The sequence below is a fragment of the Canis lupus genome, chromosome 24, assembly GCF_003254725.2.
Source record: "Canis lupus dingo isolate Sandy chromosome 24, ASM325472v2, whole genome shotgun sequence".
NCBI lineage: Eukaryota > Metazoa > Chordata > Mammalia > Carnivora > Canidae > Canis > Canis lupus.
Genome location: NC_064266.1, coordinates 35,642,797 through 35,658,587, shown reverse-complemented (window position 1 = coordinate 35,658,587; position 15,791 = coordinate 35,642,797). Strand labels below are relative to the sequence as shown.

The 15,791-nt window shown below is 49.2% G+C and overlaps 1 protein-coding gene and 1 long non-coding RNA gene across 2 annotated transcripts in view; both read left to right on the top strand.

Annotated features, from left to right (window-relative positions):
• The first annotated feature begins 4,610 nt into the window (after positions 1-4,610).
• LOC118352276 (uncharacterized) lies at positions 4,611-12,290 on the top strand. The gene is made up of 4 exons (XR_007405564.1): positions 4,611-4,750; positions 8,928-9,034; positions 10,904-11,041; positions 12,035-12,290. It is a non-coding gene; the product is annotated as an uncharacterized LOC118352276 (long non-coding RNA).
• A 2,500-nt stretch (positions 12,291-14,790) lies between these two features.
• The window catches only part of PREX1 (phosphatidylinositol-3,4,5-trisphosphate dependent Rac exchange factor 1), a 178,667-nt gene continuing 177,666 nt past the window's right edge, over positions 14,791-15,791 (top strand). The window contains exon 1 of the mRNA XM_025470351.3: positions 14,791-15,018. Coding sequence (XP_025326136.1) covers positions 14,806-15,018 — 213 coding nt within the window. The 5' untranslated portion in view covers positions 14,791-14,805. The remainder of the gene's footprint in view (positions 15,019-15,791) is intronic.

Here is a 15,791-nt window from a genome sequence, read left to right as displayed (position 1 = left end):
CTTGTATATTTCTTAGCTGTCATTGGCTATGTGTTTATTTGTTTACTATCTCTCTCTTCCAAATAGAATATAAGCTTCACAAAAGAAGGAACTTTGTCTTATTCACTGTTTTTTCTTCTACATCTAGCATAATGCACATAAGTACTCAGTAAATATGAGTTGGTTAAATGAGCAAAGAAATGGGAACATCACTCTATAAACAGTGGGTAAGGTCTTTTGGGGAATGTGGAGATAATAGATTCAAGTTGGGACTCTTTCTTTCTCTCTCTTTTTTTTCTCTTTCTTATTGAAGATTATTTAACATACAGTGTTATATTAGTTGTACCATATGATTAGGTGTACAATATGATTCATAATTCTATACATTTCTTAGTGCTCAGCAAGATAAGTGTACTCTTAATCCCCTTTATCTACTTCTACCATCCCCTGACCCTGGGACATGTTTTTGAGGTGCCTGTGGGACTGCTTGGGAAGATGCCCACTCTGTACCTCACAAATGGGTCTGGAGTCATCTGAGGAGGGAGGCCATAGCTAGCACTGTTTCTGGAAGTTTCACCATTCATGGGGTATATTCATCAGGATAATTCTTTTCTACAAGTCAATCAAGACCCAGCTCAATGTGGTTTAAACAATGACAGTCCTAGGCTTGGTTGATTCAGTGACTCGACAGCAGCATTCAGGGATCCAGATTCTTTCCATCTTTCCATCCACCATGATGGCACAGTGTTTATGGTTCCTAAATGGCTGCCATGGCTCCAGACATTGAGTCTTCATACAAAATCCATAGGTCAGAAGGACAGATCACTTTCCTGTGTCTTATTTTAAAAGGGACGAACACTTGAAGCCCCCAGTGGACTTCCATGAATGAAACTTCACGTTTGGGATTCCTGGGTAGCTCAGTGGTTTAATGCCTGCCTTCCTGCCTTAGGCCCAGGGTGTGATCCTGGAGTCCTGGGATGGAGTCCCGCATAGGGATCCCTGCAGGGAGCCTGCTTCTCTCTGTGTGTGTGTGTCTCTCATGAATAAATATAGAACATCTTAAAAAAAAAAAAAAAGAAGCTTCATGTTTTTGGGTTAAAAATGTGTCCTCAGCCCATTGTCTATGATAGGCTAGGACTCCTTAAGGTTTAGAGAATGAATAGAGTGGGGAGTGGGGGGGGGGGGTGAGGGAGTGGAGGTGGAGTAGGGGAGTTGCCTGAGTGCCTCCAGCACTTACCAGCAAAACAGAAGGAGGGAGAAACTCATTGTGCTGAGTGCTACTGAATAATGGAGGAAAATAAGGATGGAGAAATAGCTGTTAGTTTTGGACTTGCAGGTCCAAACTGGTGACCTTGGTGAGAGCAGTTTTGGTGGAGTGATGGATGTCTCCGGAATCCGTGGCTGCATCCTGACTTTTGCTTCCCAATTCCATGCTTTACCTTTGCTTTCCTGGAATTTTTAGAACAGCTTCCTCACTGATCCCTGGGATGCGGGAAGACCCGTATCATGTTGCAGAGGTCTTTCCATGCCAATCAGAGCAAATTATAATCACATCAGCCAGCAGTAGGGAGCCACTGGAGATACTTGAGCAAGGGAATAATTTGATCATAGCTGCTCTTTATGGAGGTTAACCTGAAAGAGTGGTACAGGCTGGAGTGGAGGCTGGTGAGACTGCTAGACAGCACAGCCTCCCTTGTCCTTTGTGTTTGTTGTGCCAGCCTCCGTTCCCCTTCTTCTAGCGCTAGAGCCTCAGTGGATCCTGGGTAATACCCCCTCTCTACTTTCCAACCATGCGGTCTGGGCAGAACCCACCTTCCTCTCCTCTCTTAATGGAAGACACCTAACCGAGGCCTGGGTGTTCAGAGTCAGTGATTGGACATATGTCTCAATCCTGGCTAATCACACAGCTTTGCAAAATACGCTTTTGGGAAACAAAACAAAACAAAACAAAACAAAACAAAACAAAACAAAAACAGTCTCTTTTTCTTTGAGCACCTGGATCCAGCTGTGCCTAATGAAGCTAGTGTAGACTTTGTTATTTACAGTCCCTGGCTCACTTGAATTGGTTTGAGTTGGATTTCTACCCCTTGGATCCTAGGAATCTTTGAATAATAAAGTAACCCAGGGATTTGAGAGATGAGACTTCTGGAGTTGGACAAAGGGAAAGTCAAGGTTGACTGTGGAGAATAGTGGGACTTCTTAAGATTGGACAAGTATGGGACGCTCATCATTCATTTTCAACACATTTGTTGAGTACCCTACACAGTGCCAGACTCTTTCCTAGATTGTGGAGAATCAGCAGTGAGCAAAATAGATAAAAACCCTTACCTATTCGAGCAGTGGCTTAGGAAACACCAGCTACATTCATTCTATTATTATGATAATCAGCATCATCCCATTTATAGATGCAGAAACTGAGGTCCCAAGAGGTGAAGTCATACAGCCAGGGAGGGGCTGAGTGGAGATCTGACTTCATCTCTTTCTAATTTCCAAATGGGCTCTGTCCACCCCACTAGGCAGGAGAGAGAGAACACACCCACGTGGAAATGACTTCACGCTCCAGAAAGAATGCCACAAATTGGTTGATGGGAGTAGAATAGAAATTTTCTCCATAGAGGCTGCAGGAATCCACTGCAGGGTAGAAATGTGATCAGAAAAGGATGAGATTTGATTTGCAAATCATAGTAGTTTTAGAGCTGGAAGAAAGTCCTTGAGATCAAGAGGCATCAAGCAGGTTTTCTGAAAGGAGAGGTGCTTGTGGCAAGGGTCTTAAAAGAAGGGTGTTGGTAGAAGAATGTGTGAATCTGTGGTTGCCTAATCACTCCATGTGCCACATCCTCCATCAGACACTGAATCAATTATGTTTTCCTTTTTTTTTTTTTTTTTTTTTTTGGAGGCTGATGAGACTGGGGAATGGAGTCCTGGTTATAGTGACGACAGCTTTTGTTGCTGCTGCTGAAATCATTAGCCCCCTGCCAACAGCACCCAGACCCTGCAGGTCTGCAGGATGGAGATACACACAGTGATATGTTGAAAAAAATTCTCCAACAAGAGCTGTGACTCATACACATTTCTGCGAGAAGAATAAAAATACTAGGAGCAAAAGATAGATTAGTCACTGGAACACAGTTTGCTTTTGAGAACTGGGTCCCCCACAGTTGCTCTTGTTCCTCATTAGCTTCTGTAATTTGGAAACCAAACCCCAAACTGATGCCTACGAGGGATGTGGGATGAAGCCTGGTTGGGTGGGTGTGGGGCTTGGTGGGCAGAGGGTAGCTTGATGGAGCAGGACTGGATTCCCCTGGTATAACAGTTCAGTTGCACAGGTTGTATGCAGCTGGCCCCTGTTCTGATTGGTCTTTGCCTGAGTTGTTCAGTGTGACCACCTCTAAATTAAAGCCATATGTTCATTCATTCACCAACTCATTTTCTCATTCAGGCAGCCTACTTCAGGCGAGGTAATGTGTGAGGCTCTGTGTGGAACCTCAAAATAGATCGAAAAAAGCTTACCAAAGAGCTAAGATCAGAAAACATGACAACAATGTCTACATAGAGATTTAGGGAAAGGAGAGCTCTCTCTCTCTCTCTCTCTCTTTTTTATCTAGCTCAGGGATTGGCAAATGGTGACCCTCAGGCTATTGTTTTTATGTATTAAGTTTTATTGGCAACAGCCACACCTATCATTTACATATTATCTGTGTCAGGGCAACAAGAGCAGAATTGAATAATTGCAACAGAGACCATATAAGCCTTAAAGATTAAAATATATACTATCTGGCCCTTTATAGAAGTTTGCCAACTCCTGGTCTAGCATAAATCAGGGATTTGAAGTTATAAACAATAGAACTCACTTTAGTAATTTTATTACCGGCTCTGGGGGGGCTCACAGAATCTCAAGGGTGCCCTGGAAGCCCGTCTTAGGGATCATGCCCCCCAAGAACAATGCCAAAACTATTCTATGGGATGACTCCAGCGAGGACCCCACAGAGCACAGACATTCTAACTGGGAATGCCAAAGGTTCTGCTGTCACTGCCTTCAAAGCTGGATGCCTCTGCCATTGCTTTGGGCAGGTAAGCAAAATACCTCTAGCCCAACCCAACAATTCCATTTCTGGTAGACAATGTAAAAAACCTTGCTCACAGATGCAAATGGAAATATGTTCATCATAGCGTTGCTTCAAAGATTTCGGGTAATCATGTCTAGCAGGAAAAAACGGATAAGCAGACTACGGTTTTATTGGTTAGGGTTAATTTTAGCCGCTGTAATAAACAGACCCTAAACTATGTGAAGTCTCAGACCCAGTGGAAGTTTTATTTTTTGTTCATATAATAGTCTGAAGTGAATGTCACTGGTCAGTGGTCTGGCTCCCCTCCATGCAGGCACTCAGACCCAGGCTGAGGGTCGCCCTGCCACCTTCAACCTATGGCTTCCAAGGTCACTCTGGGGTTGTCATCCCAGTCAGTTTAAGGGAAATAAACAGGTAAGGGAGGACACGGAGAGATTTCTTCACCAGGGTGGAGGCGATGCACACTTGATCCGCAGGCATCCCTGGGCCAAAGCTCCCCTCTGTGGCTCCACCCACCTGCAGGGGGCACTGGGAAATGTAGTCCTCCAGTGTGTCCTGGACCAGGAGGAAACCGGCAAAGCAGTCTGTACCCCGGTGAGGTGCTCACACAGTGAATACTAAGCAGCAGTTGGAATTGGTGAGTTATATTTACAAACGGCAACAGGGAGGGAGCCATCTCCAAAACATGATGTGGAGTGAAAAAGGTAAGATAGCATCGGAAGCACAGCTCTAAGCCATTTATGTAGAAATTTAAAAATAATCATAAAATGACACTTTATCTTGATCTCTTTATATCTTTTTCACTATGTCTATTTGGATACACATGTATCCAAACAGACATATGGCAGATGGATAGAAGGAACATACTTCAAATATATCTAAGTGGGTGTCCGTGGGGGAGAGGGACATAGGAGGGGGGGTGAAGGCAAAAGTAAGGGAAAATAAAACAGAATAGAGGCCACACTCACATGCTGCTGATGGTTCCATGGCCTGAGGAGCATGATTAACTACTTTTTGCATCTGAGGTCCAAATTAAGAGGAGGTGGGGGAAAGCGATATATTAAAGAATGAATGTAATATGCTTCCACTGTAGAAAATTTGAGAAATCTAAGTGTATAGAAAAAAACAAATACCCACAATTCCACTGCCCAGATGTATCTACTCTTCTCATTTTTATATATTTCCTTCCTGTCTTCTTTGTACGATTATGTAATATATATTGACAATGCTGACATCACAGTCTGCATGTAATTTATATTCTGCTCTTTTTCTACCCATTTATCCATGTGCTGTGAGCATTTTCTTATTCCATTGAACACTCTTTGGTAGCAGATTTTTTTTTTTTTTTTAAGGGACATAGGAGTCCATCATGGGCTTGAACTCACGACCCTGAGATCAAGACCTGAGCTGAGATCAAGAGTTGGATGCTTAACCTCTGATTGAGCCACCTGGCACTCCTGATAGCAGATTTTTAGATGGCTAACTAATTTCCTAATTGTGAAAACAGCCTAATGCAATTAGAATTTTGGTCTGTTCCAATATGATGCTAAGTATCACTGCAGTGAACATCTTTGTGCATCAAAGTTTGTCTTAGTGTGTGATTGTTTCATCCTTTAGAGTCCTTGAATGAGAATAACTTGGTCAAAGTGTATGGATGTAGGTGTGTATATTTATTTTTAAGGCTTCCTTTTTTCTTTTCTTTTCTTTTATTTATTTATTCATGAGAGACACAGAGAAAGAGGCAGAGACACAGGCAGAGGGAGGAGAAGCAGGATCCATGCAAGGATGCCCTGAGCCAAAGGTAGAGGCTCAACCACTGAGCCACCCAGGCATCCGTATTTTTAAGGCTTTCAATACATTTTTAAGCTGGGAAGTAGAGAACACATAGAGAAAAGGGCATAAGACATAAAAATGACTCATAATACATTATTATAAAGTGAATCTTTGTGAAATCATCCATTCACTTAACTACTGAAAAACAATACTAAGGACTGCAAGAATCTATCTTACATCAATTGAATGCAAGTCAAACACTGGGGATAAGAAATCTAATGCGGCCAGCCCCCTGAAGCCCCTGTGCGGCTCATGGGGATCCCAGACCCCTCCTCCCCAACCCTGGGAGGAAACCAGTGCCCTGACTTGCATGGTAAGCGCTGTGCTCTTTTCTTTACAGCTTTCTCCTCCAAGTGTGGGCCTCTGAGAGCTGGTTTAACATCGGCTTAACATTGTTTGCTTTTGAGAACCAGATAAATGGAGTCGTACTTCATGTGCTCTTTTCTATCCGGCTTTGTTGGCTCAACATGATGTTTCAAAAATTCATGCATTTTGTTGCGTGGAGCTATATGTAATTCTTTCTCTGTCATCACCTCTCTTTAGTTTTCTCTGAATTGGTGAAAGGTTTTTTTTTTTTTTTTTCTTCCTTTTTTTTGCTTTGGTTTCATGTTTCTGAGTATCTTAAATTGGGCAGTAGATGAAGAAATCCCTTTCATTTGTGCAGGGCTCTTCATGTTTTCAAGCATTTTGGGGTCCGTAAAGTCTCATGGCGTCCTTGCATTCCCTTGGAGAGCCCACAGAGCAGGATTCTTAACGTCCCCACTTAAGAGATGGGGAAACTGAGGTTTGGAGCCATGAAGGAAATGACTGAACTGAGACAGGAAACGAGGTCATGGGAGATTCCATCATGTGTCTGGTCTTCTTAAGGAAGCCAGGGACACTGGACTCTCTCCAGTTCTGCTCTGGTGTCCACTTGCTGGCTGCCCTCGCTCTGAACGTCAATGTGGCCCGGTCTTCCATCCTTGTCTCTTCTCTCCCACCGCATGCCCTCCCTGGATGATCTTGCCCAATCCCGTGGCTTTAATTATCATTATGTCCTGACCATGTCTGCATTCTTATCTCCAGGCTGGCCTCCCCCTGAACCCTGGGCTTGTGAATCTGACTGCCCACTCAACACTTGGCTACTGGCTTTGGTATTTAACACTGCCAAAGCCAACTTCTCCACCTTCTCCCCCAAACCTGCTCCTCCCACAGTCTTCCCCATGCTGGTCAATTCCAACCCCATCCAAGGCCAAAAACCTTGGAGTCGTGTTTAACTCTGTCACTCCCAGCACTTCAACAAATCCTGCAGGATATAACCAGAACAGACCAATTATCCCTCTCTCTCCTAGTTTCAACCTGGTGCAAACCATCCACGTCTCCTGCTTGGACTGGTGCAGTATCCTCCTCACAGGTCTCACTGCTTCTGATCTTCCCCCCTTGCTGTCTCCTCCCATAGAGCAATCAGGGGGATCCTGTTAGATCCTATGTCTCCTCTGCTCAGAACCTGCCATGGAGAAAAAGCCAGCATTCTCACAACCTTACCTACACAGCTCATCCATCCAGCCTCCCAGTCTAGCCTTAGCCCATCTCCTATAGCTAGCTACATTGCCTGCCCCTTGCTTTCTCCACTCCTGGCTCTTCCTGTCTCCAAGTCCTGGCACCTGCTGTCTCCTCTGCTTGGAACACATATGGGACCTACTCCCTTACCTCTTTCACTCCTTTGCTAAAATGTCACCTCCTTTCTCTCACCTTCTGGGGCTGTGCTGGCCCAGCACTCCCTGCTGTGTCCCCTCTCTCTGTTTCCCCATAGCCTTTACACCTGGCAGACATTGTGGTTGACTTCTTGGGGTCCTTATTCCTCGCCTCTCCTGCCACTAGGCTGTCAGTTCCAGGAGGGCAAGGACCCTTGCCTGCTTCATTCACTGTTCTCACTGCCTGGGAACAGTGCCAGGCGTCACAGTGAGGTTTCTCTCAACCTGGAAACCAAAGAGAGTACTGGAGGTATTCATTCGTGCATTCAATTAATATTTAGGTGTCCTTGGTGCCATTCTGTGTCAATGGAAATGAGATTCTCACAGTCCTGAGGGAATCACCTGAGAGATGGCTTGTTGAGGATTTAGGGTCAGACACACCTGAAAGGCCAAGCTCTGGCCAATCGGATGGAAGTGCCAGTGATGTGTGAAACTTCCAGTTTACGGTCTTAAAAGGACCAAGCATTCCCTTCACCGTCCCTCTTTCTCTTTCTGCTGGTTGAGATGTGGTGCCAGAAAAACCATCGTGGAGCACTCAGTGAACACCTCATGTCAGGGATAGTGGAGTCCCAAGTTGGAAGGAGCCATGAGGTCTCCATACCGGCTTTGGGTTCTTTATGCCTGGATTATCATATGAGAGAGAAATAAGCTCTATTTAGAAAAATTTATTACTATTAGGGTCTCATCACAGTGGCTGTCTCCATCTCAACCAATACAGTGACCTTGATTGGGTTTCTTTCTGAGCCTCGAGTTTCTCATCGATAAAATGGGATGATAATGTAGTAATAATTATGAAGCGCACTTGTGAGAATTTGCTGCCAAATCTGACTAGTGCCTGGGACACGGTGTGAAATGGTAACAGTTGGCATTGGAACTTCCCTCCTTTCAGCAAGACTCCAGGAATGGAATTTGCCCAGGAAATTTGGAAGGCAGGCTGCAGCATAAATGGCATTTGGAGAGGGTGTGGCTGTTTGTGTTTCTGCTGGCTAAAGCGGAAACCGTCAGCTTTCCATAAAAGTTGCCACTGGGATTGCCAGGTGTCTGGATTCGGACTGGGCAGCCCTATTTTTGAGCTTTCAGGCCAGGAAATAAACTGAAAAAGGAAAAAAAAAAAACCCCAGACATATAAATGTGTGTCCAGTATGTCTGTTGAAACCATCTGGCATCCCTGGCTACAGAATTTCAAGATACACCAACCAGGTCAATCTCGGGTCTTGACGAAGTTGTATAATTTACCTTTTATGCACTGACTTTTTTTCTGAAAAATTTAAAAAAGATTTTATTTTTAAAATTATTTTATAATTTTTAAAAATAGGGTCCACGCTGGGCATGGAGCCCAATGGGGGGCTTGAAAGCATGACCCTGAAATCAAGACCTGAGCTGAAATCAAGAGTTGGGAGCTTAACTCACTGAGCTACCCAGGTACCCTAAATATTTTATTTTTAACTGAGACACCCAGTATGGGGCTTGAAATCACAAGCCAAAGATCAAGAGTTGCATGATCTACTGACTAGGCCAGTCAGACATCCCCTGAACCTTTTTTTCCCTTAAATTTTACCCCTACTCCAGCCTTCGTGTTAGAATCCTTAGGTCTTTGCTGTACTTGGAAAACACTGTGGTAGAGAGCAGGACCCTGCTGGGGCATCTGCATTTTAAGAGAGAACTGGAAAGAGCACAACACGTACTTCAAAGATAGGGTGATCATAATCATCCAAAGCGGGACGTTACTAATAATTATTTTGGGACAACAGGCACAAGATGGGATTGTCCCATGGAAACTGGGTGTTTGGTCTTCCTTCCTTTTTTTTTTTTTTTTTTTAAGATTTTATTTATTTATTCATGAGAGAGAAAGGCAGAGACACAGGCAGAGAGAGGAGAAGCAGGCTTCATGCAGGGAGCCCGATGCAGGACTCGATCCCAGGACTCCAGGATCATGCCCTGAGCCAAAGGCAGACGCTCAACCACTGAGCCACCCAGGCGTCCCCCCCCCCCCATTTATTTATTTATTTATTTTAGAAGGCGAGAACAAACATGCATGAATGGGGTGAGGGGCACAGGGAGAGAAACCTAAGCACCATGCTCGATCCCATGACCCTGAGATCAGGACCTGACAGAAATCAAGAGTCACTCAACCGACTGAGCCACCCAGGCAGCCCTGGTCTTCCTTTCAGTAGAGGAATCAGTTCATCTAAGTGGAGGGCATATCAGGATTCCTTTTGTTGCAAATAAAGGAAGCATGACTCATGTGGCTTAAATAAGGACATTTTATCATCTTTTAATATAATAAGTCCAGAAGGAAAGCAGATCGATAGTTGGTTAATTCCGGGGCTCCATGACATCAAAGATCCAGATTCTTTCCCTCTGCTATTTTGTCATCTTCAATTGGTTAGCAGTGACCATCCTCATGCTGTCAAGAAGGCTGCCACACCACCAAACATCGCGGCCTCACCCAGTTCTAATAGCTAACACTGAATTGAGTGTTGGGCAGCAGCATTCTAAGCACTTTGGATCTATGAAGTATTTTAATCCATATAACCCTTTGAGGTAGGAACTCTTATTGATCCTATTTTTACAAATAGACACATCAAAGCCCAGAGAGACTAAGTAACTGGCACAAAGCTACACAGTTAGGAAGTTGGTGGGGCCGGGATTTGAACCCAGGCAGCTGGTCCCTAGGGCCACAACAATGTCCAAAGGCTGGGAAAATTGAAAGCATGTCTATCAGTGGCAGAGCTGGGACTCAAACCAAGGGTTCTAAGCATTTCCTTCTTGGTTTCCTCCAGGCTATGTTTCCAATGCTTCCTGGCAGGAATATGATTTGGCAAAGCCCTGGAGCCCTGACTTAATCTGATATCCATTATGTTCAAATCAGACCTTGATCCAGAATCCTCTGGAGAGATCTGCTTCTAACAGCAAGGCTTCCTTTGGGGGAAGTTTTGACTTGGACAGTCAAGGGTGGCTCACCTAGGACTAGATGGGAGGAAATATTTTGGTCTGAAGAAGTGAACCCTGGCCGGCATGTCCCGCATTGCGTTCGGTGTCCAGCTGTTCTGGCCAATGCTAAGGGTGGAGATGCCTCTCTTCCTCTCAGAAAGCTGCTCTTGGTGCTCAGAATGGGGAAAAGACTTTCTGGGCAGCTGGCCTGACTTACTGAGAACTCATTTGCATTTGGGAAATATTGCAGTCCTGGGCAGTCCTTAATTCATTTCTCATCGGTTTGTTCAACTTGGGATGGACAGAAACCACCCCTTGTTTTTGCTTGCTTAATCGTTATTTTTTTCTTTTGAGCAGAGCTTGAGAAGGCAGCCTCCAAATCCTGAGCCTGCAGAATCTGAGAGGCTCGTCAGGGAATAAGGAACTGTCTGATGTTTCCAGGCAGCACTAACTTCTTCTCTGTACCTGTGATACATATGCAGCAGAAACGAAATGGTATTTCCCACTATTGGCGAAGTACATGGCAATAGAAACTCTGAAATTGTTAGAAGAGAATTTCCCTATCATTATCATTGCTCCCCCTCCTCCTCCACTCTCAACTGAAAGATTTTTTTTTTTTCTCTCTCGCTCTGTTCTTTTGGTGAATGTTTCCCAGCTATAGCCTATTTTAGGCTCTACCCTGGAGACATACTGGTTCTAACGGCTCCCCACTGGAGATCCTGGAGGGTGTGGGTGGAGGTGATGGCGAAGAAGGTAGGGAGAGGTCAAGGCCAAAACAGGGCTGGGAAAATAAATCTCTCCCGGGTTGTGGTTGCTTGGTCATGTTTGGTTCAGTGAATCGCTCTGTGCCAGCATTAGCTGGACGGCAGCCAGGCACTGGACCAAGGGAGTCCCCATTGATCACACCAGTGCGGAGCTCCCTGGCTGAGTCATAAGACCTGGGGTAGGCAGTGACCTGAGGCAGAGGCCTGGAGGTGACACTGACCCACTCTGGAGAAGCTGAAAAGATCTCATTTGTTTATTGATTGATTATTAACTTGATTATTTTCCTTCTCCTCCTGGTCTGGACTAGAAGCATCACGAGGGCAGGTACCTAAGTTGCCGTGTGACTGCTGTATCCCAGTCTGGGCCGTAGTAGGCCTTCCACAAACACTCGTTGAATGAACGACAAGACTTGTTGTCTTGCTAGGTTTCATTCATTATTGTCTGCCCCACCCCTGCTAGAATGATGTCGGCTCCTTGAGGGCCTCAACATCTTCGGTCTTTTTCAGTTCTTTAGTCCTAGCACCTCCCAACACCCAGCACAGAGCAGGTGCTTGTGGCAGACGCTTCTGTCTTGAAGAGGACCCCACGTTGTTCAGGCAGCCACGTCCCAGGAGACGAAGCAGGGTTATTGTAAACTGATAGTGACATTTATGCTCTTGGTCCAGGGGTAAGCCTGGCCTGTGAAAGTCTAAGAGAAAGCCTGCCTTGGACTTGTGTTGGCAGGTGATGCTGCTGTTGTAATAGCCGTCTTGGGACTCTGAGGCCCCAAAGCTGGGATGGCAAGTCACCATGATGAGGATAGCAGGGGTGAAGTACCTTGGTCCTTGATGACATCGCGAATCCTCAATCAGCCAGATGAACCAATATCCTTTGGACTTCTTGTTAAATAAATGATATCCTTACATTCGAACCCACCAGTAGCCCATTTTTCTTCTCCTTGTAGCCAAATGAATCTGTGGATTCTGCACACAATGCAAATAAAAGCCTTCACTTCCAGAATGCTTACTATCTGCTCCAAGCGCTTTCTTTCTTTTTTTTTCCCCAAGCGCTTTCCATGTATTAACCACCTTATGACGTAGGTACGGCTATTGTCCACAGTTCACAGAAGAGGGAAAGGAGGTGCAGAGAGCTTAAGTAATTTATTAAAAGTTGTATCATATTTAAGTGGGGATGAAACCTCCCAGAAGAATCAGATAGAATATAGAAGAGCTGGAGATGGGCCAGGGGTGGGCTCCACCCACAAGTGAAGACAGTCCTTTTGGCAGCGTGGACCAATTCTTGGATGAGGCATGGGATCTGTGCATGTGCGCCTGAGACAGACATCTGAAGCTGAAGCCCATCGTCACAGCTGGGAGGGGACTAACATTTGTTGAGCATCTACCATGTGCCAGCCATCGGTGTCAGGAGCTTTTTATCAGCGCTTCTCAACTGGTGGTGCTTCTGTCTCTCAGGGGACATTTGGCATGGTGACATTGTTGGTTGTCACAACTGGGGCGGGGGAGAGTGCTACTGGCATCTGGTGGGTGCAGCATACCCGTGAAATGGCTGTAATGCACAGGATGGCCTTCCACAACTAAGACTTCTCTGGCTCTAAATGTCTATAGCCCTGTGGTTGAGAAACCCTGCTTTACGTACATTTTTTTTCTTTTAATCTCTCACAAAGACTCCCATTTTACAGATGAGGGAACTGAGGCTCAGAGAGGTGAGGTGTTATAGCCAAGGTCATCCAGCCAGTTAGATTTGGAGCTGGGGTATGAACCCAAACCAGTTTCATACGACAGCCATCATGTTCCCACTATGTTCTCTTCTTGTTAGACAGTTAAAGAGGAGACATCTGAGGCTCAGAGAGGTGCTGTGACTACTCTAAGGTCACACAGCAGAGCTACTCAGAGACCTGTGTATCTTTTGGACATAACTGACTCTACTACCTACACCTGGCAGACTCACCTACCTCACACCTTTACCACCTGCCCAGAAAAACTGCACTCACTCAAGACCCAGATCAGGTGCCACCTTGTCCCACTGTCCCAAACACATTTCCTAGAGGGCTGAAGCCACTCCCCTCTCTCCCTGTGTCCTGAGGCACTTGCAGTATTTACAGAGACCAGGATAAGAACAGTTTTGGGTGTTTGGAACAGAAGATAAATAAGCAATCGTGTTCCTGCCTAAAGGATGATTACAGTCTAGAGGGGCATATTATGTGAATCAGCTAATCCACTGCAGCGACAGTACAGCCCCTGGTGGGTGAACAGGGCAAGGTTGGGGATTTTGTGAGCAGACTGGAAAATGGGATCAGGCCAAGAGGGGCAGTTCACACATGAATAATAATAATAAAGGACAAACACGGAGAATTTTCTAGGTACTGGGCGCTCTTCCAACACACAACCCTGTGCAGGACCCTATGAGCTAGGCAGCAATACTATTCCCATTGTGTTGATGAGAACACCAAGGCTCTTGAGGCAAGGACACAAGCCCAAGGTCACCCACTAGCAAGTGAGGGAGATGGGATTCGCACCTGAGCCGCTTGCTCTGGGCCCCAGAGCTCAGCACCTCTGCACACCTTCCTGGGAGGCAGGTGGGGGCATTTGTCCAGCGGTTCCGCTGCGGATCAAGGTCACACGGAGCAGCCCGGACTAGCGGCCGGTTTCCCAAGGCCTTATCCCGGGGTGGGGGTGGGGGTGGGGGAGCAGCTGCTATTCGATAAGGAACTCGAGAGCAGATAATAGTTTCCTCCGGGAAAGGTGGAAGAGGCAGGGTCGTCTCCTGGGGGCAAAGAAGTTCCGAAAGAAGGGAAGGAAGGGGCGAGCGAGGGAAGGACAGAGAGACGCGCGCCTCCCTTCCCAAGGTCGTGGCCCAGGGTCTGGCCGGGGCGGGGGGGGGCGGCGGCGGCGGGACCTGCGAGCGCGGGCGGCGCGGGGTGGGCGCGCGGGGGGCGGGGGCGGCGCAGCCCGCGGCGGGGAGGGGGCCAGGCGTCGGGGCGCGGGGTGGGCGCGCGGGCGGCGGCGTGCGCGGCGCCTCGGGGTCCCGGGCGTGCGCGGCGGCCCCGCCGGAGGGCTCCATCCCGGGCGCCCCCTCCCGGGCTGCGGCCGCTCCGAGCTTCCGACGTAGCCGCCGAGCGCCGCGCGCGGCTCAGGGGGCCCGGGGAGCGCGCGGAGCGCCTGTGCGGCCGGAGCGCGGCGTGGCACTTGGCAGACGCTCCCTGGGCGGCGGGGGCGGCGGCGGCGGCGGCGGCGGCGGCGGGGCCCGCCGTCTGGGAGCCCCGAGGGCCGCCCCTCCCGCCCCCTCCCGCCCTGGGCCGGCCTCCGCGCGCTGCCTCCGCCCCCGGCGCGGGCCGCCCGCCCCCAGTGCCTCCCGCCCGCCGCGACAGGCGCCGGGCCCGCCGCTGAGCCCGGCCCGCCGGCGCGCCCCGTCCGGGATGGGGCTCCGGGACGCCTGAGCCGCCGCTCGGCGCGACCTTCGCGCGGGGAAGGAGCGGGCGGCGCGGCCGCGCCAGGATGGAGGCCCCCGGCGGCGGCGACCCCGGCGGCCACGGCGCTGCGGACGCCGCCCCTGCCGACCCCCGGGGCCCCGGCGCCGCTGCGCCCGGCTCCGGCCCCTGCGCGGCCGCCCGGGACTCGGAGCGCCAGCTGCGCCTCCGCCTGTGCGTCCTCAACGAGATCCTGGGCACCGAGCGGGACTACGTGGGCACCTTGCGCTTCCTGCAGTCGGTGAGTGTCGGCGGGGCCAGCACTGCCTGCGGCGCGGTCTCGGCGGGGCGCGGGGCGCGGGGGGGGGCCGAGGGTCGCGGGGGGTCGCGGGGGGCCGCGGGGGGCCCGGGGGTCGCGGGGGTCCCGGGGGGCGCGACCCCGCTGCCGCGCGCCGGGCCGTCGCCTCCCGCCCGCCGCGCCGAGGGGTCTCCCGCACTCCCGCGCCCCGCCGCGCGCTGCCCTTTTGTCTTTTTCTCCCCCCTCCCCGCCTTTCGAATAGTTTTAAAATTAGTTGCCTCCTTGAGGCCGGGGCTCCGGGACCCAGGCGGCGGCAGCTCGGGCTCCCCGGGGTCTCCTCGGCACCTGGGCGCCGCCGGCTGCTCCTCCCGGCCGGCCCGCGGGCACCCGGAGCGCCCCCCCCAGGCCAGTCTCGACCCCCCGGGGCCCGGAGCGCCCGGACCTCCAGCGAACCCCGGGTAGGGCCCGCGTCCCTTCCCCGGGACGCCGTGTTTCGGGGCAGCTCGGGGAGGGCGGGTTTCGAACTCACGACTTGGCGGCCCAGGTTCCACCCCCAGCCCTGAGCGCCAAGACCAAGGCGTCACCCTGCGAAGTCGCAGTCGAGCGCTGCCCGTGCGGGCGCCTCCAGCCCTCCAAGCGCCCATGAACACCCATGAATGGGGTAAACACGGGTATTTACCCCATTTTTTTTAGATGAGAGAGTTTAGCGCCAGGGAGATTGAGTAACTGGCCCGGAATCACGCAGCTGGTGAATTGGGGATACCGGCTCTTTGAAC